The 25,002-nt window shown below is 35.1% G+C and overlaps 1 protein-coding gene across 2 annotated transcripts in view; it reads left to right on the top strand.

Moving 5' to 3' along the window:
* The window catches only part of LOC149791330 (uncharacterized), a 187,140-nt gene that overhangs the window by 93,717 nt on the left and 68,421 nt on the right, over nt 1-25,002 (top strand). For both annotated transcript variants that reach the window (XM_089969860.1, XM_089969859.1), the window contains exons 26-28: nt 14,678-14,791; nt 20,510-20,623; nt 23,000-23,113. In XM_089969860.1, the coding sequence (XP_089825986.1) occupies nt 14,678-14,791; nt 20,510-20,623; nt 23,000-23,113 (342 nt within the window). The remainder of the gene's footprint in view (nt 1-14,677; nt 14,792-20,509; nt 20,624-22,999; nt 23,114-25,002) is intronic.

A 25,002-nucleotide genomic window follows, 5' to 3' on the forward strand; every position in this document is an offset into this window, starting at 1 on the left:
ATTATTTATTTAATTGTGTTTGTGGCATAATGACCACGTATTTGAAACTTTAGGTCAGCATCCTTTTCTTTCCTTTAAACATTATATTAATATGCTCATTGTTATCAAGCAGTTGACGATTTAACTGTGATAAATCCACGTGCCAATTAAACATATCAGAGGTTAAATTATTCGCCATGTGCATATTTTGAAAACTATTTAAGGGGAACTCGTGTAATACTCGGACATTAGCTTCGTGGATTCCTTGTTTCAATTCAATTTATTTGTGTTGATAATAATGTCCATTCGAATTGTGAATACTAACGTTGACTGTTCTGTTCATTATTCCTTCTGATAAAAAGGAATATACAGGAAACAACAAAAACATAGCACAAAAAGTTGAAATTGGCTTAAAATTTGAATAATTGAGCTGTTTACATTAAGCTGGGGTCTATAAATGATCTGGGTTGCTTTAGAAAGTAAATAAAATATATACTGTTGAAAGATATTTTCACCAGTATGAATCCTTATTCAGTGGGGATGAATGTGTTTAATAAAAGAAAAACGTGACGCGGTACGGTTTTCAATCAGTTGTTATAAACCGTTCCGTTTGTTTAAATGCCTTAAAGCACTTCGCATTCTATATATCAATACGTCAATATATATATATATATATATATATATATATATATATATATATATATATATATAGAGAGAGAGAGAGAGAGAGAGAGAGAGAGAGAGAGAGAGAGAGAGAGAGAGGGAGAGAGAGACAGAGAGAGAGAGAGAGAGAGAGAGAGAGAGAGAGAGAGAGAGAGAGAGAGAGAGAGAAAGTGATAGAGAGATACAGAGACAGACAGACAAAGGGAGACAGACAAACAGAGAGAAACAAAGATGAACGATCGATATATCGCACAGAATATATATGTCGATAAATACTCCTTTCATTGAGACAGGTTGTGAATATTTAGATACAAAACAATTTATTAGAAATCTATATTCCTCTTGTCAGACCCATGCATGAAGTTGCTGCAAATAATAATAATAATAATACTATAACTACTACTGCTGCTACTACTGCTACTACTACTAATAATAATAGATGATAATGTGAATCCATCCATATGGCAATTTTATCGTCCCTTTACTACACAGGCAAAAAAAACCAGAAAGCTGTTAGTGACTCGTGAGATCAAGAGGCACGTACACATGGAACAAAGAATGTTTGCTATCTTTTACCCAAAATATTTCGTATATATTTTCTCACAATTCGCATACAGTTTCAAATGAAATCAAGTGTAACAAATTCAGTGAATACGTCATAACCGTTACTGTTATTTACCATGATGCAGTAAGCTCATTGCCAGCGGTGAATATATAGCAAACACACAGGTCATTTCTATCTGCCATATACTCAAATAATACACAACGCCTCGAAAAGATTCAGTTTACGATGGCCCAGTGCAACATCAAATCTGCACCACAGAATGAGTATGTTCAACAATTATTACATTTTGTAAGTTCTGTTGATCTGTTATGATATTATTTGCATCATAACCTTCTTCTCATATCTTGCTATGAGAAGGGATTGCTCATCAGTTAAGAAATGTCTTTGCCCATGTTCAGAGAAAAAGAGAGAGAGAAAAGTAATTCAGACTCTCTAACAAGGGTGTCACCAATAACCGTGAAGATACGACTACATCTTGGGGAGTGAGGTACGGAATCGCTGTAAGGAAAGACAGAGCTGTTCTGACTGGTGCAGCGAATTAATTCTTCGTACGCCTGATTCGCTATTTATACAGTTTTTTCGTTGGCTCAGTCTTAGTGAGAACATGCCCTTTGAACTTTTACATGGCGATCGTGTGAACCATCTGCGCAACGCATCCAATATTGATATAATAATTTGTATGTTCTGCAGCTTCCCCCCCCCCAAAAAAAACATCTAAATTGATGACATTTAGATACGAGCAAAATGTATTTTGTGCCGACAATCGTTGATTTTTAGTTACGTGTAAAATGTATTTTGAGCTGATAATTGTTGACATTTAGTTATGAGCGAAATGTATTGTATATTTTGTGCTGACAGTTTGTTGATATTTAGTTACGAGCGAAATGTATTGTATTATTGTATGGGTTTCTGCACATGCTGGTAAAGTGAGATCTTTATAAAATAGCATACAGTTATATTACACAGATATATAAATCTTATCTCCATATATTTTAGTGGAAAATTATTTTCAATATAAATTAATGAAAAATTACTTTTAATACAATTTAGAATAAATTTCAATCGCAATACTTTTACTTAAAAGTTCTGTCCTAATAATACCCTCCGGTTCATTTGAGCCGAGTCCTCGAGGCTCGATAGATGAAAAATAAATTACACTCAAAAAGGTGAAAGATCAAAAATGCAATAATATTTGAAACAGTCGGTAAAATTCACAATATACAATGAAAATAACATTGCAAGACATTTAGTGAAGTTCAAAAATACAATGAGAAAACTGCAGATTACTCATTATAATGCAACCAAAAAAAAGAAGAAGAAAACATATATTGAAAAGTACATTGCAAAGTATTTAGTAAAATTCACATAAAAATAGAATGAAAAGGACACTTCACGACATTCAATAAAATTCAAAATTACAAGCAAAAAAGCATGGCACGACACTAAATAAAAATGGAAAAGATACAATGACAAAAAAAAAGTTTTAAAATAATACAATAAAATTCTACGTTATTTACATTTACGACTAGTCTTGTTAGACGATTATCGCCGTAACAAGAGGATACTAGACGTTTGCCGTCTTAGACATCCTACGGATCAATGCAATTTCCCGTGTGGTATTTTAATAACGGAAGCATTTATCTTTTTTAATTATCTTAGCGTGTATTTATATTTTGAGCAGGAGGGGTTTGACTATCCTTGATTGCCAAATATGAGGGTAACGCATCGGGGACACACAACTTGGTCTCAGTCGTTTAGCCAAATATTCTTCGAGATTATGAGCATCTCGGCATAACGTTTTGAATTTTTGTTATGGAATTTGTGGGTTCTGTAACAACGAAAGGGGTAATTTAGCAGAACGAATATATCATTCGGCGAATCCAGTGTAAGCATGGGTTAGAAGTTGATGAAATAACCCTAGAAAGCTAGGAATCGTATCAGAAGAGGGTACAATACCTGTGAGTAATTCTGCTAAATTTTCCTCAGTGAATAATAGGTAAGATGCAATATTAACAATGTGAAATAAAGAATTTGGATTATTTTATAGTGTCGTGCCTTTGTCAATCGATACAGATAAATGCCTAGCTACAGTGATGTCGAATTTATCCATACAGAGAAAAGATACTCTCCAACATGGATCCTGAAGCGCCTGTAACACCGGTGAAAGGTCATCCACTTTTTCCAGTACAGGGGATCGCAGAACAATATTCTTGTTCGTACCGAAAATTAATGTGATTGACTTCCATCCTCCACCAGTTGCCTTAGCTGATCCTAGTCAAAGATTTATTGCTTTAAAATGAATCAGAACTATCCCCCACCACACGATCACTTCGGGAATATGTCCAGTGTTACAGTGCTAAATTCGACAGAAACAGAGCAAAATATATATATAATTTGTGACCTAATTATTTTCTTATAGAAAAGTAATGGTGTGTCGAAATAATATAAGCACAAAAGGGCTGGCTAAAAATTGAACGAAGTTTGTATGCGGATACAAGATCAACACGAAGCGAAGTTGGCATTATTAGTTCAGTGCTACTGTTTGCATTGGTGAGCTTACAACCTGTCCATCTAACATGTAATCGTGGTCGAAGATAACCCGTGACATTAAAGTTATCAATCATTGATGGTCCAGTAAGGTTCCAATATGAAGGACATAGGCTAAGTTGAAGAATATCAACTATTACGCATTGAACTCCCGAAGTAATTTCAAGACGAAGCTTAGTTCGCGCATTGGATTGTGAAATCCATTTATAAACTTGGACAAGGGCAATTGTAAATGTCATGATTGAAACTGAAAATATCAAATGATCCAATGAGAGTACATCCGAAATAGTAGTAAACCAACTGGGAGGATAACTCGTAGGTACTATGGTATACTGGAAGTTAACTATAGATTGGGCTTTTGTCGCTTGTGTAGGTAACAGTACAGTCGACAATATTCTAAAACGCCATATTAGCCAAACAATTGACAATGTGTTAAGAATAGACATGGAAAAACTAGCTATAGTCATAATATGTAGGCAATCAAACCATGAATTACTGTCAATTGCGATTTCACCACTCAACATTGTTTCAGCTAAAGACGAAAAGATTCTTTGATCGCCTTTAGCACGTGCAGCTACTTTCTTTAGACATAAATCAATTTCCTTATCTGTAGCAAAACATTGTGACATTTGGTGCTCATATAGTTTGAATTCAGGTAAGGAAATAGTCAAATGATTGTCAAAAGAGGTGTTACCCACGATGGCTGCTAAATGCATAGAATTGAAAAAAATGTTGTAAAAGTGCCAAGTTAATTGGGTGAAGGTGAGTAACTTCTGTCGAATTGTCGGTACACGTGGTGATGTGTCCGTCATATGTCATAGACGTAGTAACGATTGTACAGTGACACGGAATAGTCATAATACAAAAATGACAACCTTTAATAACGCGACGTCGATTTTGACATTCGAGTATTATTTCGTCCATGAGGTAAACTAATATTTGATTGGAGGTGATATCGAGAATATGTGGTAAGACGATGTTTGTCGTAAAACGGAAGTTACAGGTCAGATGGGTATTATCCTCATGATCCAGAAATAGACTATTGATACATTCAGGCTGAAAGAAGGGTTTAAGTGTAGGACGGATATTACAGTGTAAAATATCCTTACCGGTACATTGATTTAGGGTTGATAAGGCTAGTGTTGTGTAAAATTGATGGTCATCAGATACAAGCATTATGTCGGGTAAATCAAGTAATTGTGTAACGTGTGCGATGATGCGTTAGTTGGGACAGGAAATGATTGAATTCGATACGTCTCGAATGGTCGCTGTCGGGCAGAAATTGGAATCTGTAGCGCAACATATAAGTCGCGATCCTTACGCGTCGCTATAAATGACCCAAACTGATAATATTAACGTGGATCTTTCGGCGTTATTGAATAACCCGGATAATCGGTAGATATAATGGTCTCGATTTGATTGATTAATTCCGATAAAACACTAGGTGAAATCAGTATAGCAGGTAACTTGCCTGCTGCCAATTCAACTGTTGCTAATTGTAATTTCTCTAATTCATGCCTAATTTGCTGAGATTCCAGAATTTGAGTGGCAATGACTTCTGATTTCTGATAATGTTGACGTATATTTTCTTCATTTTCAATCATCGCTTTCTCTAATAGGAGATGCGTTTTCGAGTTTCGAACAATCGCTGTTAACATATTGTTAAATCGATTATCGACTTGTGAGATATATGAGGAAAAGTCACCTCCATGTCGAGCAAGAGCACCTAGATTTTATTATTCTGTCTCGTCAGGATATTTATGTGACTTGCTAATGTGGCAACGTCTCCCGTTGTGGCCAACCCAAATAGATTTTTACTTATTTCACCAAAGAAAGGCAAAATTGCCCTTTTTGACACATTTGAAGGTTGAAAAACACCTTCTTGTATTAACTCATTAATTAATGAGATTGTTATGTTAAACTGTACATTCATTGTAAGACGTATTGCATTTAATTGCTCAAGAAGGGAATTTTTGTAGCTACATTTTACATCTTTAACACAATACTCTATAGGTTTGACTGGAATGTTCTCTGGAAGCTGTATTTGAAAAGTGTGGATCCACTGAACACTATGCTGGTGGGAGAGGCTGGAAGATAACTCCATAGTTCAATCTTTGCTCATCCCCTGCAGACCCTGGATTCAGAGTCAGGAGAAGCATCTCTACGACCCGAATCCATATTCCACCCATACCTTAAAGAAAAAGAAAGAGGTTTGAGAGATTTGCCGGCAAGAGAAGAAGAGAAAAGGAAATAGAAGGCATGATGAATTGACGGATTAGTTGAAAGGACCAGAATTATCTCTCCCAATTATTAAGAAATTCCCTTCTGAATTTCGTATTGAATTCAATGACGAAATATTCGACCTAGTCGTTTGCGACGTGTATTCGGTTGTGTGCGTGTTCTGCGAAATGCTTCTTTTAATGCCTGAGAGACATTCTCCGTTGGTTGCCATGATGGCGTGGATCCATCGGTCCACTTAACCAAGTAATGTTTCTTCCCCGAAATCCATTTGGATTTCAAAAGTTTATTAACTGAGTACCATTCTGTACTACTGTTACTTGGTGCGTCACCATTGCTGGCTTGATCATGTGGTGCCTGAGTCGACTGTGGGACTGTTTCGGCTGCATCAGGTGTTGGAGGTCGATAATCCCTATAATCTTTATAATGCTTAAGTCTGTTGGCGTGTACAAGTGATTTCATTTCTTTATTGTAGGAACAACGGCGTAATCTGTAGGTGTTATTCGGACCTAATTGAGTAATGTAATACGGACTCTCCCATCGCGGTAAAGCTTTTTTGATAACCCTACGGATATATGAGAGATTTGTAGATGGACATAATCTCCAACGCGGAAGGACGGTTCCTTCGCTTTCTGATCGAACCTTTGTTTAGTTGTGTTTTGCGCTTCGCGGGTGTTTGCTTTAGCTAGTTCTTGAACTATTTTTAATTTTTGAATTAACTGATCTATGTATTGTTGTGTTTGTTTTTGGACAGTCTCTCGAGGTGTAAGAGACACATCTAGAGGTAAAGTCATTTCTTTCCCAAAGACTATGTAATAGGGTGAGTAGCCAGTTGAGTTAACTGCTGGGCCCATTTGGAATGCCATCATTATGCTGGGCAATAATGACGGCCAATCATCTTGGTGTTTGCTACAATAGGCTCTTAGGGATTGACTAATTGTACTATTCCTACACCCAGACGCAGCGTTTCTTTGAGGGTGGTATGAACTGGTATGGTGACGTGTTACTTGAAATAGTTCACAGAGTGCCTGGACAATCTGAGACATAAAATTTCTTCCACAATCACTGACAAGTGTTCGCGGTGCACCATAACGTATGAAGATTTCGTTGTACCAAACACTGGCTATTTCCCTTGCTGTCTGAGAACGCAAGAGAAAGGTTTCACACCAATGTGACAAACTGTCTGTCACCAATAAGATATACTGGTAACCTTCCTTGCTTTTTTGGCATGCACAAAATATCCATGTGCCACCCAGAAAATATATCTTCCGGAGGCAATGGGTGCAATGGGACCTTTCGAGCATTTGTGTCTCGTTTAATGAGTTGACATTGACATTAAGACAGAAGGACATCGTGTCTTAGGTTTGTTGGTAAGGCAACTTGTGTTATGAGTTGATCTGATGAAGTTTTGTGTTTTGTCCGAGGCTGAAAAAATGATGTAAGACATCATTGATTAGTTCATACTGACTTACTTCATACGGAATAGCTTTTGTCCGACGAGTATTTTCTGGTAATATTCCTTGCTCTAAGTAAACATACATGTCCTTGAAATCAAGGCACTCGCGTTGATATTGGGCGATATCTGGTAGTTCTAAAGAAGGATCACTAAATGTGATATCATTAGTGTATACTGCAGATATGATTTGGACATCTTCGTTAGTGTAGTATAATGTAATTTCTGTTAATTCTTTTCCTATAGACTGAACAGCTGGCTCTGATTGAGTGGTCTGTGTGTCTATGTAATCTGGAGATTTCTCCTCTTCAGTCTGGGTGTAATCAGTTTGTTCGTAGTGTCGACGTGAAAGTGCATCAGCATTTGTGTTTTTATGTCCTGGAGTCTATACGATGTCGAAATCGTATTCTTGCAAACGAGGTGACCAATGAATTAATCTATTTGAAGTGTGTTTAACTGTCTTAAGCCACACTAGTGCTTTATGTTCTGTAATGACAGTGAATTTCTGATGTGATAGGTAAACATGATATGTTCTGATACCTTCCAACACAGCTAAGCATTCTTGTTCTGTAACTGACCAATGCTTTTCATTGCTTGTTAAAGCTCTTCCACCATAAGCAATAACATGCTCCTTGTCATCTGTCTCTATTTGAGACAGAATATACCCTAAAGCGGTGCGGCTAGCATCACATGTGAGCCTAAATGGTTTGTTAAAATCAGGATAAGCCAAAATAGGTGATGAGGTCAGAGCTGTCTTAAAGGTTTCAAATGCCTCTTGACACTTATCTGTCTAAAGGAATGAACTGTGTTTGTTCAACAATGTATTTTATGGTGTTGATATAGTAGAATAACCGTGAACAAATGTTCTGTAATAATTGCACAAAGCTAGAAAACTCCTATCATCTTTCTGTGTTTTAGTAACAGGAAATTGTGTAACTGTATTTATTTTAGATTCATCTACTTTGATTCCTTCCGTTGAGAATTGATGACCAAGATAAACAACTTCAGATGCTGCAAATGCACATTTTGAATGTTTGAGTGTCAAGTTTTTTTGACGTAAGCAAACAAAAATGAGTTCAAAGTGTTTAAGGTGGTCTTCAAATGAATTGGAAAAAATGATAATGTCATGTATGTATGCAAGACATGTTGACCATGGTATACATTTAAGAACATGACTTAAAAGAACACAATAAGTGGCGGGTGTATTTCTAAGTCCATACGGCATTACATTCCATTAGTAAAGACCACGTCATGTTATAAATGAACTCTTATGTTTCTTGTATGGGTCTAATTTAATTTGCCAAATTCCTAAATTCAAATCTAAAGTACTGAAAAGTCAAGGCTGAGTTTGTCCAACTGCATCGATGACATCTTCTAATCGTGGCAGAGGGAATGTCATCGGTTGTGTCACCTGATTAAGCTTCCTATAGTCAAAGGCAAAACGATAGTCACCATTTTTCTTTTTGACCAATACAACTGGGGATGCATAACTAGATGAACTGGGTTCAATTAGTTGATGTTCTAATAATTCCTCTACCTGTGTATCAATTTCCTTATTTATGTGCGCACGGTAAGGTTGACAACGAATCCGCATGGAATCATCTGTTTCTATTCGGTGGGTGAATAAAATGGTACTTCCCAATTTCTCTAAGTTAACAGAGAAAACATCCCTATGTTGATTCAAAAATGAGTGAAGTTCCTGTTTTAAGGTTTATGTCAAATCAGAAGAGTTTTAATCAAAATGAATTGGTTCTTGTGGTTGACTAGATTGTGTATTCCTGAGGTTAGGTGTGTCATTCCTGTCAAGAGTGTCCTCATTGATGTTAAATATTGTTTGTGGATGTAGTACGTCAACACATGCCAATACGGTATTGGCACGTACATGCATAGCCATTGGACTAGGGTTAACTATGAGTACAAAGTTCTTTTTAGCAACTGTCAAAATTTTTCTAGCTGGAAGAATTGTAGAGTTTGGCATGTTATAAGTTGGTTCAAGTAAAACAGATGTTCCTTTTGGGATCTTACATATACGTACTGCGATTGTGCATATTGAGGTAGGCTGAATGATCGCAAATTTCGTTGTGCGTAGTCGACCAGACTGATTTTGGATGAAATTTATGTTGCTAAATCGTCTAGCAAGGATAGTGTTTGTGTATATAGATTCACGACAGCTTTGTATTTAGTCATATGTTGTAAATCAGGTACAACATAGAATGAATGATAGAAGCGTATGCCTGCTATTTTCAAAATAAGTTGAACAAGACCTGAAACACAATGATGTTCACCACCGGCTCCTACAATCTGGGAAATATTTGATTTTTGAAACTGGCGTGAATTTAAACCTGCACGACGAAGGAAATTTAAATTAATGGCTGAAATAGTCGCGCCTGTATCTGATAATGCATGTGTTGGTTTGTCTCTAACATAAATTGTAACCAGATTTTTGTGAATGGGTGTGACTAAGGTAAAGCACACACGCGAAAATTGATATATCTTGTGACAAAAATGGCATTGTATATTGCGAGCACGACAGACTGAACGTGACGTACGTTGTCCGCCACATACAAAACATGGCGTGCGAGGACGACTTTGTGGTTGTGGCTGGTAGCGCGTACGTGAGTAGCTATGACCATTATAATTGTTTGGAAATGCTGGTGACTGTACTTAAAAATTTGTATTTTGTTTGTAGTACATACCGCGCTGTTGGTAGTTTGAATGTCGAGGGCGAAATTGAGGTTGAGTGGAATTAATATGTGCATGTGTTTGAGAGCACGAATCAATGTATGGGTTTTATTTTGAGTTTGTAACCTTAACTTCATTTTTCAGTTGTTTTACTTCATCTAAAATTGTATTAAGGGTAGACATGTCAGTAGTATCAGTAGTGGTGTTTTCTGCTAGTACTGCTGCTTGGCTTAAATCTGTCATATTTGTTGGATTTTTGTTCATTTTGTTCATTACGATCCTTTTTACGGAAGGTTTCAATCCATTCAACGCCACCGCTAATAAAACTTGATCTGGGATAGTTTTATTAGTTGCGATTTGCAGACTTAGATAGTCCATAACTGATTCAGAAGGCCCTTGCTGAGTTTGCAAAATTGATAGATCTAAAATGACATCGTCATTGTGAAATTTAGATTTAAAAGCTGTGACTAGAATGTGCCAATCGTTTGTAACAGTTTTTGGTAAGGTATCGTACCAGATTTTAGCATGCCCCTGAAGATGAAAAGGAAACGCATTTGAAACTTTAGCTTTTAACAATTCATAAAACTTAGCCCATTGTACAAAATGATCTAACCATTTAACAGGATTCTGCGACTGATCACCATTAAAAACATCTAATTTAATAGCAGAAGACATACCTGTTTGCGAGAATCGGTTGTTTCCAAAAATACTAGCACTCCTAGAAAAATGTTCTGACGGAGTTAGTGTTACATGCACAGAATTAGACGGCTGAACCGGAAATGTTCTAGTTTCTGACACAGCAGGCAAACTTTGTGTAATGCCGTGAAAAGTACTTTTTGGAGTCACAAGCACTGGCGAATTTGTCGGAAAGGTTGACTGTAAATGGCTGGAATTTTCGAACGTTGCTGTGGTTACATCAAGTGGGCGCTGGATCACTGGTGTTAGACTGGGCGTTTGTGGTGTTAGTTCAGTTGAACCGTGGTCAAATAGAGGCTGAATCACAGGTGCGGACTTAGGTGTGGACAAAGTACCTGTTGAGCTTGTTGAAATGGTCTGCAAAGTGGTCAGTGGTGGGTGGATTGTCACTGGCGATGTGTAGATGGCTGCTGCACCATCCAATAGGAGCGAAGTTGTAGGACTCGGGGATCTCTCTTGTGAATATGGCGGGGTAGTCACTTGTGGAGTTGATAAAGCATAGCTGGGCGGCGTGAAGTCTGATGATCGCAAACGTTTCGGCGATAGTCCGTTCCGTAGATCATAATTATGAAGAGTGACACCCTTATTCATGATAATCTTCACTATTCTTTTGCTTCTTCTCCATCAACTGTTATGATATGATTTGCATCATAACCTTTTTCTCATCTCTTGCTATGAGAAGGGATTACTCATAAGTTAAGAAATGTCTTTGCCCATGTTCAGAGAGAGAGAGAGAGAGAGAGGGAGAGACGAAATTCAGACTCTCTAACAAGCGTGTCACCAATAACCGTGAAGATACGACTACATCTTGGGGAGTGAGGTACGGAATCGCTGTAACGAATAGACAGAGCTGTTCTGACTGGTGCAGCGAATTAATTCTTCGTAAGCCTGATTCGCTATTTATACAGTTTTTTCGTTGGCTCAGTCTTAGTGAGAACATGCCCTTTGAACTTTTTCATGGCGATCGTGTGAACCATCTGCGCAACGCATCCAATATTGATATAATAATTTGTATGTTCTGCAGCTTCCTCCCCAAAAAATCTAAATTGATGACATTTAGATACGAGCGAAATGTATTTTGTGCTGACAATTGTTGATTTTTATATACGAGCAAAATGTATTTTGTGCTGATAATTGTTAACATTACTTACGAGCGAAATGTATTGTATATTTTGTGCTGACAGTTTGTTGATATTTATTTACGAGCGAAATGTATTGTATTATTGTATGGGTTTCTGCACCTGTTTGTAAGGTGAGATCTTTATAAAATAGCATACAGTTATATTACACAGATATATACATTTTATCTCCATATATTTTAGTGGAAAATTATTTTCAATATAAATTAATGAAAAATTACTTTTAATACAATTTAGAATAAATTTCAGTCGCAATAATTTTACTTAAAATTTCTGTCCTAATAAATCTGTTCGAGGAAAATGGAAGCATTCAAATAATGTATACTACTCTAGATAAATTAACTGCTTAAAATGAGGTTCGCCCTGCGATGAATAAGCTGAACCATGACGAAGCTGTGAGTGTACATGTTTTATCCTGCGATCTCTTTACATGTAAGGGCAACATAACGACTCCAATATTGACACTATTACATGAGATACTGTTCAATATCGTGGACTATCCAGAATATTGGTCAATGCCTATCATGATACCAATTTTGAAGAAGGAGGATTCCAATGAAACCTCAAAATACAGAGGCGTTATATTGATTTCTCTAGAATGGGAAGAATTAACATTAATTTTAATAAGATATATGATTAGGTTGACGATAAACGGGCATTTGATGCAAATCAAGCCGCTTTAGAGTGGGTGATACTGCAGTATGTAGTACGTTTATGTTATGTTCATTAATTGGTAAATATTTAAACATAGAGTAGTAGATTCTTTGAAATATTTATAGACTTTGAATAAATAGTGATAGTGTTGAAAGATGTGTACTGTATCAAAAGCTAGTTAGTGAAAATACTAGTGCCTAGTGAAAACTTTTAAGAATTTTAAAACCAATATTTTTAATTTTAAAGCATATGTTAACTCGACGATTTGTATTACTGATGTGTTTAATTCTTTCACGGACCAGGCCAGAGTTGTGTTCAATCATCTTTACTCTTTTCTTTATACGTGAAGAATCTAAAATCGTTCTTAGGTGATGGAAACAAGGGAGTTTCAAAAGAAAACCTTAGAACTAGTTTCACTGTTGTGTCCAGCCGATTAAATTATCGTTCCTGAAATTGCCTTCCAGTTGTAAAATATCCTCTATAAATACGTATTTCTTAAAGTGTAAAGTAACAGTGAATATGGAAATGAGTCATGGCATTTCACTGTGGTGGCTATCACAGACGGTGCGTAAAATGGTGCTAAGGTCAACGGAGGTGAAGATTGTTTCATATTACAAGTACCTACAATTAATGTTTTTTTTTTTAAAACAAAATCATTAAATAGAAACTATATCTTTGCAGGCATTAAAAGGTATGCATATTATGAGGCAGTTTGTTTTCGACATTTTGCGAAATACCTTTAATTGGACTGCAGCATATTTTTGTCTCGAATACAACTTCCATTAGGTATTTATGTAGCAGAGTTGTGTAAACTGTTTTATACCAATCATATTGAAAACGCTTGATAGGTTAGAAATTTTGTTTACTCCAAATGGATTCGTATTTATAAAATTATCAAGAATTATTGCACATAATATGTGATATAAACATATGAAATGTTATCTTCGAACTTTAAAGGCCATAATATAGATATCTTAAATAATGTTACAACTTACAACTATGATGGGGATAAAACTGTGATAGTGATACGAACAATGCTAAAATGTTTCTATTTAAGTATAGATTCAACTATATTCTGAAAGGGAAGCAGCCTTTCTCCATAGTTCAGACTGAAGAGTGGTAAGGTCTACTACCATGCACAGCTGTTCAGCATTTAAACTAACTGTAATTATTCGTGTATTTATTATTTTCCCCCTCGATGTTCATTTTAGGCGTAACAATAAAGCAGTCTTTTGAATGGCCATTAAAACATTAACCGTTGAATAGTTTCATTCTAAAAGAAGCAATGTAAACTCCAGAAGCAACTTGAAACTAAATAACTTGATGTTTAATTATGGTTACAAACTCCAAAATACACTGAAATACATGGACAGACAAAGCATCACAACCTTGTGCATTATACAAGTATACTCAAAAATATTAATGGACGTTAAGTGTGCTTTTCAACATTCTCAATTTAAATGCATTTCCAAAAAAATGAAATATTTTTTAAAACTGCTATGTTGCACTATGAAACTTGATTTATTTTTTGGGTTATAGCTAAATTTCCAGATTTTCCTGTGTCGTTGATTAAAGAAAACAAGATTCGTACCTCAGTGCAGAAGCTTATTTTTTTGCACATTCTGAAACTATTGAGAGTAGTAGTCGTTCATTTTGCACTGTCAAAGTGGCTTGCAAAAATTGGAATGGTTTATTGAAAACTAGCAATCTTGCATTTACTTCTTAAGTCATGCATGCGTACAGCATTGAGACAGCATTGCTGGATTAATGCATTTTCGCGAATTTTACTGTACAAATATAAGCATATTGCTAACAGTGATTGTGCTACTCTTAAAACTGTTACTGGTTTCAACATTCTATTAAAATATTCATTTAAAGCAAGTAATTTAATACATTTTGCAATAAATTATCTGGTGATAATTTACAGGGATGGATCACCATTTTCGCAAATAATACGCATGTTAACAAAATGCAATTGTGCAAGGTAATGAAATCCTTCATATTCAACACTTGAAGATAAAGCTTGTTTCAAAGTGTTAGTTGTTAAATCATTGATTTCAGTCAGCGATGAATGCCCGGATTATCCGTGCGAACATAATGGCACGTGTACGAATATCAACGGTACCTACTCATGCCGCTGTCCGCTTGGCTGGCAAGAAGAAAACTGTTCAAAAGGTGAGCGTTATACGACTTAATAATATAAGAAAATAATGTGTTACTTAAACGTGTAATTAATACATACTTTATTATATCGTCATGATACCGAACCATATTTATATAAATAATCAACATACACAATCGGACAAACGACATTAAAGGTTTACTTTTCTTGCTTCTGTGTGGTTTCTTACGTAAAATAAGGAAATCAAATGTCATATATGGTATTATGTATGCATGCCTAGATAAAGTCACATGATTCACATGAGACGAGCTTCAGGGACTGAAAGCACTGGAAATTCACCACTGAAAACAGAAATATATGTGCTTACCTTAACATTTAATTGTCTTGTATGAAGGCCAGACATTTTTTCTCTGGCAGTCATAAGCATTAAGTTTAGAAATTGATGCAACCCAGATTGGTAAGATATGTATATTTCGGAGCTGATGGCGGCATCCCAGACATGGTTGATACACAATCTTGTGCTGGCATGATTATTTTCTTGTTCCCGGTTTGTTTTTATCTTTTTTACAAGCTCCACTGAAGGCAAAACAATTAATCAACAATGCTACGTCGTACACCTGGCAAGTACTAGACAACCATAACATAGTTCTAAGTCATAGCACAAATTGTGTCTCCACATTGGTCTTACAATATTAGGCATTTTTGAATGACCCTTGTTCAACCCACGGATGATTATATTTCAAGAATGGAAATACCATTAGGTCATTTACCTGCAAACGATTTGTATAAAGACGGACCTGTACGAAGTAAAAATATCAGCAGCAGATATAAGTTCAGTCATGAGAAAGAAGGATATACCATTCCATTTTTGAAGAAAGAAATGACATATTTCTTATTCAAGTCTGTATTAAGTATCCAGGGGCGCATCATCATATAGATTTGACTTTGCAAACAACGAAAGACATGACAGAAATGTTCTGCCCTGGACAATAATACAGGATGCAAACTTCAGATTGCAAAGTGGGCTGAATTGTTTTTTTTTTTTATACCTTTCATGATGTAAAAGTTGATGAGATGTAAGTATAGTCCTGTTTATATTTTCCTTTGGTAAAGGGGCTTCAGTCTTTATTAGTGTCCCACACGATCGACAATTATTGAAGTATATGGATAGTCGTCATTGTTTATATGGAGAAAGTGGGTTATTTAGTTTAGCAAGTATCAGAATGATAAACCCAGCATCTGAAACTGGAGAGTCTATTGACAAGTAATCATCTAAACAATTACAGAAGAGACAGATTACATAGCTCTTTACTAGCTAAATCATTGAATAATTTTGGACTCGATTGACAACCAAAACAAAGACAAGAGAAAACTTAAAATATTGATCTAAGTGTTGGACACACTGAAGGCACTATTGAGACGGTTTCTTTGTTATGTCTCTATAATCATATGTTATATCGGAAAAACATAAAAAAACGCCCCAAAATTCTATAACGTTCGAAAGGGGACATCAGTCCTTAAATAAATCAGAGAACATTTGCCCTGTCAATTAGAACATAGATGCAAGTGATTTCTGAGCGGTGAAGGGTTGATGTGTCTTTTTCATATTATTTGTAGTCGAAAATGCCACGGAGATTAATTCTATAGACATAGACAGAGGGAAGGGGAGATTTGTCATGATTACAGCCAGTTCCCGAATTGAAAGGATCGTATATTTCATTGCTTTATTAACAAAGGCTTAAACGTCTAACTTTACCAGAATTTCTGACATTTTGGATTTAATCATTTCTAAATCTTTTGTAAATATGTTAGATGGGTATTGTGGGTTACAAAGTTGACGCTATTACAGTGATTTCGTGATATAACTTTTCTATCAGCTGTTTCGTTTGAAATACGAATACATTATCTCGCACCAGTTAATCTGAACTTCTGTTGTTCGTACAGCTCAAGCAGAGAAAGCACGCTGATAGTCGTAGAAAATACTTCAGCAAATTTCATAGCAAAGGGAATTATCTTTCTCGTACTCACAAGTTCTTTCCTACGATAATGTTACAACTCGCACATCATGGTTTGATATTTGTAGATTGCAGTAACGCATTCTCCTAAAGTAAGCGACATAGATAGGCGCGGATTAATATTCAGAAACTGAACTTCAAGTCTATTAACTGAATGCCTCTTATATTACAAGTGCCAACATTAAAAAAGTAAAGACTCTAGACTCACGTTCCTACCAATCAGAATTTTATGTCTGATGTTGATATAAAATATGTCTGGAACAACATCTCCTGTCCACTCATTCCATTAGCATCGGCATTGTATGGGCAACAAAATCGAGTCATCTTATTAGCCAGCGAATCGGGCGCTTTCGTCAAGGACGTGAATTCAGCCGCCATATTGGATACAGTCACATGATGTCGTCAGTAGATGCGAAACATGCTTCAGATAACCACATTCCATTAGTCCGGACCTCCTCATGTATTAACGTAATGCGAATAGTAATTTCAATGTCAGATTATGGCGTGTTAGCTGTTGCAGGGTGCCGTCTCTTTCTTCAGTTCTGCTCAAAGACCTGCAACAGAACCAACATTTTAAAAATCGACGGGACTTCATAACCCAACAAACACATTTCCATTCTCAATTGTTCCAAAGTCCGATGTCCTGGGTACTCTATATCATAGCTTGTAGCGGCTGCCAGTCTGCCACTATATATTTAACTTTCCATATCCCCACTTATCGGTGATTTAGAACGGGAACGTTGGAAATGTTCATTGAATGTATATTGTAGCGAATTCTTGAACGCAAGCGTCCCTGTTTATGCATTATCTAAATCCAGATGAAAAGATAATGAAATCCAAATTGTTCAAAATAAATTAGCTGAACCGTTCTGCAACCAACGAAGCGTATCGCTTCTATCGTTCAGAATATGAGACAGAAAATCCAAGACCAAAATGTAATAATTACTTACGATAAAATGTAAGCACAGAAACTAATGGTTTTTACCCAATATAATGCAAGACAGAACTCACTTTTCTATCTATAATAAGAAGTCAATGCCATCATACAGTGACTCATAAAATATCCTTCACTCAGACGTATTAATGTGAACTGGGATACAGTATACATAGTAATGTGTATTACTTAAATATAATTTAAACATTTGACATCGATATTTGTACCATCACAAGCGATTCTTATCAAAGTGAATTTCTCTTCATTTAGAAATTACCGGAGAGCACAACTGGTGGGTAGATTAGTTGTTTCTTTATGATTTGATCATTTGTAACGTACCTCTAGTGCGGATGACGACAAAACCAAAATATTAGCTATTTTACTTGCATCCAATTTGAACTAATCATTTAACTATTATAATTATGTGTACTGATTATTTCTTAATCTTTTAAGCTTGATCTATGATGAAAATGAAACCTTGTAAAACACGTTATATTATCTCACACATTGTGGAAATCAAAAGCTTCCCATGGTTTCAATAACAACTTTCTTTAAATTTTAATGAAACTACTAAACGAGGAGAGATATCTAAACGTGCTGATAAAATATCAAAGGTAATCTTAATTTGTTTGTTGACTTTTTTGCGCTCTCCAATTATTTTTTAATATACCTCATTTTCAAACCCATAGTCGATCATTAATCCGATTGTATCTCTTGTAAAATCATAGATTTGTCTCTCTACTACTTTGTTCAATGTGATTACTCATGGAGCCTATAATGAAGCTGTCATTCGTTTACTTGTCAGATGGCCTGTTAACATTTTATTATAATTCTTTAAAGCGGACATTTATTAATGAAGATTCCAAATTGGGTTAATGGTAGCAATATATTTGGTCTATATACGAATGTGTTTGTCTCGTCCACAAATATATTTTGCTATCAAATTTCTGATTTTCAGAATTATTCTGTTTAATTAATTTAGCTGTTTCCCCATTTCCCCGCGAAGTTGTTTGAACCCATTCACGCCGAAGAATACGACAGCTATGCCTGTCAAGCTAATTGAAACTGCAATGGATAGAAAATAGACAAGCGTACTCTTTTCAGCTCACAACACTAATTTCATTTGATAATGTTTCCACTTGACAAACGATATATTTTTGTTTACTTATGGCATGAGAACCCGTCTATAATCATTTGCATAAAGGGATTATTTTTTTAATATAACCTTGCAGATAAAATGTTTCTTCAATACATATTAGTCATGTATTTGCAATGTATGTATTATTGTTTTGTAAAATGCTTCTCTAATACACATATGTCATGTATGTACAATGTATTATTGTTTCTGCTGGTTTCATGATACCCCAAAATGGATGAGGTTTTATTATAGTTATCTCTGCCTCAACATACCTGATTCATGTGAACTGTAAATTATATTCCCTGCTCAAATTATACCGCGATAATTGCCTTTAAATATAGTACTTTAATCCAGAAAATGGTGGTTGCGGTCGTCTCCATTAGATTACCGCTGGCACTTGTATTGTTACTACTGTATGGTCCTAACATAAGTACAGAAAAGATCGAAATTCCAGAAACTTTTGCAACATTAAAAAACCATTTGTTTCCTTGAATAGACGGTGGTAGCTTAAAAGTAGCTTAATTATGATGAATAAAAATCCTACATAGTTCCAAAGTGAATGCAGAAGTCCAAACGAATATTGTACTACAAATGAATCCCAGTGGTATTCCAAATGATGTTTAATATATTGTGCTGATGAGCCAATAGTCTTGAGGTATCAAAATGATAGTCCAAAATGCACTTAAAATAATACCACGATCTCGACTAATTAGTAGAGAATGAACACTTTTTAATACCAGTGAAAAAATAAAATAAATAAGAGGTATATTCCCATATCTATTCAAAACAACTCTTGTGTCCTTAAATGCTGATGTTTATGGTAGGAATGACTCAATGTCAGTACATCATCCATTTTATGAAACCTAAGACGTAATACACAAACTGATGAATGTCGAGAATTCATTCTATATCAATCTAACTTTATCGCCAAATGACATACATTAGAGCAGATAGACAGTCAGGAAAATTAGGTCAAATGCTTCTCCTAGTGAATTGTAAATCCCACGACCTGAACTCTTCCGATCAAATTGTCAACAAGATCTCTGCTTTCAATTTCTAAGGTCAAGAAACCACACTAACATATTTTCCAGGCGAAATGTACTCACCTTAAAGTACCAACCCACTATTTTGAGGCTATGTAATGTACACAATGGAAACATTTATATATTAAATGGGGTGTGACTAATACATGGCCATAACGGTCTTCTGTCCTGAATGCAACCCTTAAAAAATAATAACGATATGCCAGGTTAATTCGTATCTATTTTTGGCAATTGAAATACTGAAGCTTGAAAACGAGTGTGTGGAACAATTCTACATACTGTTGATCCTTGTCACTCCATTTTTTCCTGTTCATTTAAGTACAATTTATAGATGTTAATAACGGATCAATATTTTGCAGATCTTGTATGGATTTATGTTTGTTTCTAAATTTGGGGTGTCCAGCTTATTTGATATAGCGGGCCAGATTTGATCTATGTTTGCTTCACTCGAACCATACGTATCAGGAAGTAAAACATGCATTCAAACGTTTACACTAAAAGGAGACCTGGACTGTGGACCGGACTAATGGGTCTCGCGTTCTATATACGGCCTAATGTTTGACACCGTTGTTATAAATAGTAAATATTAAATATTCTATGTTGTTGCCGATCGGAATTCAAATTATTTTGTTTTATTCCAGACATAGATGAGTGCGACGACCACCCTTGCAACAACAATGGGGTTTGTACCAATACGCATGGTTCATACGTTTGCAACTGTTCAACTGGATGGCAAGGACAAAATTGTTCATCAGGTAACAGTCAGCCGTACTCGCAACAAGAAGATTGCAACTCATTAGTTAATCATAATGCGAACAGCACATTTATAATACCCTGTATGTTATTTATAAATTGTGTAATGTGCTACAAGAAGATTTGTGTGATTATATCGTATAGCATTTATCATTTTGTACTACTTGAATGTTGCAATTTATCCTCAAAATTATCTCTTAAGCCTTTGACGAACACTGAGATTAAGGTTTTATTATAAACTTTTCTACACACCCATGGATGCTGCTCATCTTTAAACATCGACAACTAAGTCTCTTTACTCATTGTGAAATAGAATTGCATCTTTAAAACAATTAAATCTGACTTTAGTAAGAGTAATTGAGATGTTCGTACGGAAGACTTTTTTAACATATCCGCTTTTAATCATTGTATCTTAAAAAACCTCAAGGCTCAAAAGATTACATTGTGGAGAATATAATTCGTTTCCAGTATATAACAGCATTGAAAATTAACACATGCATCATAATCGATTTACAACATTCAATCCTTTACATATCTCTACCAATTAAAACCTTCTTAATCGTTGTTAGTTTTGGGATCAAAATGAAATAATGTAGTCAAACTGAGATAATGTAGATGAAGCCTTTCTGTATATTACAAGATGTACTTATAAGAAATTGACTTACTCAGTTTCAGTCATATTCAGATGTCTAAATAGTATTCCAGGTAATAGGAAGTAGTACCTAAATGACAGCGCGCACACCTGCTCATTTCAATTAATTTTTGTTCTAATACATCACCATGTATGACATACTAACTCAGGCTTCCTTTAAATTGGTATCTTGAAACTGCATATGGCTACTACACCAACATCTCGGATTCCGCAGTATGTGTTTGAGATAATAATCAATGCTCTTGGCCTAAATATAGAAAGTTGTTGTAAATAGTAAGGGCTTTGTAAGTTGTGTTAATTATTGTTGGGTGAAAAACGATAGATTATAGATAAATGTATAGACAATAACGAATATTTTAATATAAAAATGATTATGAATAAATGATCAAGAACACAAAGGATGCATCTGTTACAAGAAACGTTTGAAAAAATTTGAAACATATTTAGCATTGCTTAGCAGTCTAACTCGTCACCACCTATCGAATAGAAAATATGACATCGTTCATCAACAGTAATAACGTCATTATTTTGTCTAATTAAACAAGGTGAATTCTGACAATGGTTTTCTTTTTGTCTAGCACAACATAGAATGGCTCTTGTAATTCAGATTACATCATTAACCCGAATGACAATAGCTTCCGCAAATATAGGCATAAAATAATTGCAAGCAAAATAATCTCATCTTCTTTATGAAATGGTTTATCAGAGTCTTATGTGTTGAGGCTGCTAAATGAGATTTGTCCTAATAAATGTACTGATTGGGTAATTTGGGTGTGAAGGATGACGTGGAGAAACCTCGTGTTCATGATAACATCTGATGGAGCTTGGAACCGCCACAAAATAGAACACGTGGAAACATCAGAGATGTAAGAGAGCTGTCAAAACAATGATTATGAAAAGCTGGAATAGATCCTATCGTCTTATGCATCCTACCGTTTAATGGGTTTCGTAATATATTAATAATTCTTTGAAAACCGCAAAAGCAAAAAATATACAATAAAAATTAGGTTCCATGCTTATACTAGTAAATTGTAAATCCAACGAATTCAACTCATCCGATCAAATTGTCAACAAGATTTCTGCTTTCAACATCTAAGGTCAAGAAGCCACACTAACATATTTTCCAGGCGAAATGAACTCACCTTAAAGTGCCAACCCACTATCGTGAAGCTATGTAATGTACACAATGGAAACATTTAGATATTCAATGTGGTGTGACTAATAAATGGCCATAACAGTCTCCTGTCATGAATACAACGTTTGACAAATAATAAAGAAATGCCAGATTAATTTGTTTCTAATTTTGGCAATTTCAATTGAAACACTAATGCTTGAAAACGAGTGTGTGGAACAATTCTACATACTATTGTTCCTTGTCACTCCATTTTTTTCCTGTTCATTTAAGTACAATTTATAGATGTTAATAAGGGAACAATATCTTGCAGATCTTGTATGGATTTCTGTTTGTTTCTAAATTTGGGGTGTCCAGCTTATTTGATATAGCGGGCCAGATTTGATCTATGTTTACTTCATTCGAACCATACGTATCAGGAAGTAAAACATGCATTCAAACGTTTACACTAAAAGGAGGCCTGGTCTGTGGACCGGACTAATGGGTCTCGCGTTCTATATATGGCCGAATGTTTGACACCGTTGTTATAAATAGTAAATATTAATTCTTCATGTTGTTGCCGATCGGAATTCAAATTATTTTGTTTTGTTCCAGACATAGATGAATGCGACGATCACCCTTGCAACAACAGTGGGGTTTGTACCAACACTTATGGTTCATACGTTTGCAACTGTTCAACTGGATGGCAAGGACAAAATTGTTCATCAGGTAACAGTCAGCCGTACACTCAACAAGAATATTGCGTATTGTTAGTTAATCATAATGCGAACAGCACATTTATAATACCCTGTTTGCTATTTATAAATTGTGTAATGTGCTACAAGAAGATTTGTGTGATTATATCGTATAGCATTTATCATTTTGTACTGCATGAATGATGAAATTTATCCTCAAAATTATCTCTTAAGCCTTTGACGAACTGAGATTAAGGTGTTATTATAAAGTTTTCTACACACCTATGGATGCTGCTCATCTTTAAACATCGACAACTTAGTCTCTTTACTCATTGTGAAATAGAATACCATCTACAAAACAATTAAATCTGACATTATTAAGAGTAATTGAGACGTACGTACAGAAGACTTTTTTTAACATATCCGCTTTTAAGATTTGTATCTTCAAAAACACTAAACTCTCAAAAAATTACGTTGTGGAGAATATAATTCGTTTCCAGTATATATATATATATATATATATATATATATATATATATATATATATATATATATATATATATATATATATATATATATATATTTAAACAGTATCGAAAATTAACACATGCATCATAAACGATTTACAGCATTCAATCCTTTACGTATCTTTACCAATTAAGAACTTCTTAAGATTTGTTAATTTTGGGATCAAAATGAGATAATGTAGTCAAACTGAGAAAATGTAGTTAAAGTCTTTCTGTAGATTAGAAGAAGTACTTATAAGAAATTGACTTACTCAGTTTTAGTCCTAATGAGATGTCTAAATAGTATTGCAGCTAATAGAAAGTAGTACATAAATGACAGCGCGTACCACCTGCTCATTTCAGTTTTTTTTTTTGTTTTAATACATCACCATGTATGACATTCTAAATCAGACTTCCTTTAAATTGGTATCTTGAAACTGCATATGGCAACTACACCAGCATCTCACATTCCGCTGTATGTGTGTGTTTCAGATAATACTCATTCTTCCTGGCCTAAATATAGGAAGTTGTAGTATATAGTAGGGCTTTGTAAGTTGTGTTCATTCTTGTTCGGTGAAAAACGATAGATTATAGATAAAAGTATAGACAAAAATAAATAACTTAACATTAAAATGAGTATGCATGAATGATTAAGAATAACAAGGATACATATGTTACAAGAAAGGTTTGAAAAAATTTGAAAACTGTTTACCGTTAGTTAGCAATCTAACCCGAACGACAATTGCTTCTGCAAATATAGATATAAAATAATTGCAAGCAAAGGTATTGATCTTTTTTCTCAAATGGTTTATCAGTGTCAAATGTGTTGAGGCTACTTAATGAGATTTGTCATAATACATGTGCTGGTTGGGTAATTCGGGTATGAAGGATGACGTGGAGAAACCTCGTGTTCATGATAACAACTGATGGAGCTTGGAACCGCCACAAAATCGAACACGTAGAAACATCAGAGATGTAAGAGTGCTGTCAAAACAACGATTATAAAAAGCTGGAAGAGATCCTATCGTAATATATTAATAATTCTTTGAAAACCGCAAAAGCAAAAAATATACAATAAAAATTAGGTTCCATGCTTATGCTAGTAAATTGTAAATCCAACGAATTCAACTCATCCGATCAAATTGTCAACAAGATTTCTGCTTTAACATCTAAGGTCAAGAAGCCACACTAACATATTTTCCAAGCAAAATAAACTCAACTTAAAGTGCCAACCCACTATCTTGAGGCTATGTAATGTACACAATGTACATGTAAATTTACACTAAAAGGAGGCCTGGTCTGTGAACCGGACTAATGGGTCTCGCGTTCTATATACGGCCTAATGTTTGACACCGTTGTTATAAATAGTAAATATTAATTCTTCTATGTTGTTGCCGATCGGAATTCAAATTATTTT

This window comes from Sinohyriopsis cumingii, chromosome 9 (genome assembly GCF_028554795.1).
Source record: "Sinohyriopsis cumingii isolate HCF-2022 chromosome 9, ASM2855479v2, whole genome shotgun sequence".
NCBI classification, from domain to species: Eukaryota; Metazoa; Mollusca; class Bivalvia; order Unionida; family Unionidae; genus Sinohyriopsis; species Sinohyriopsis cumingii.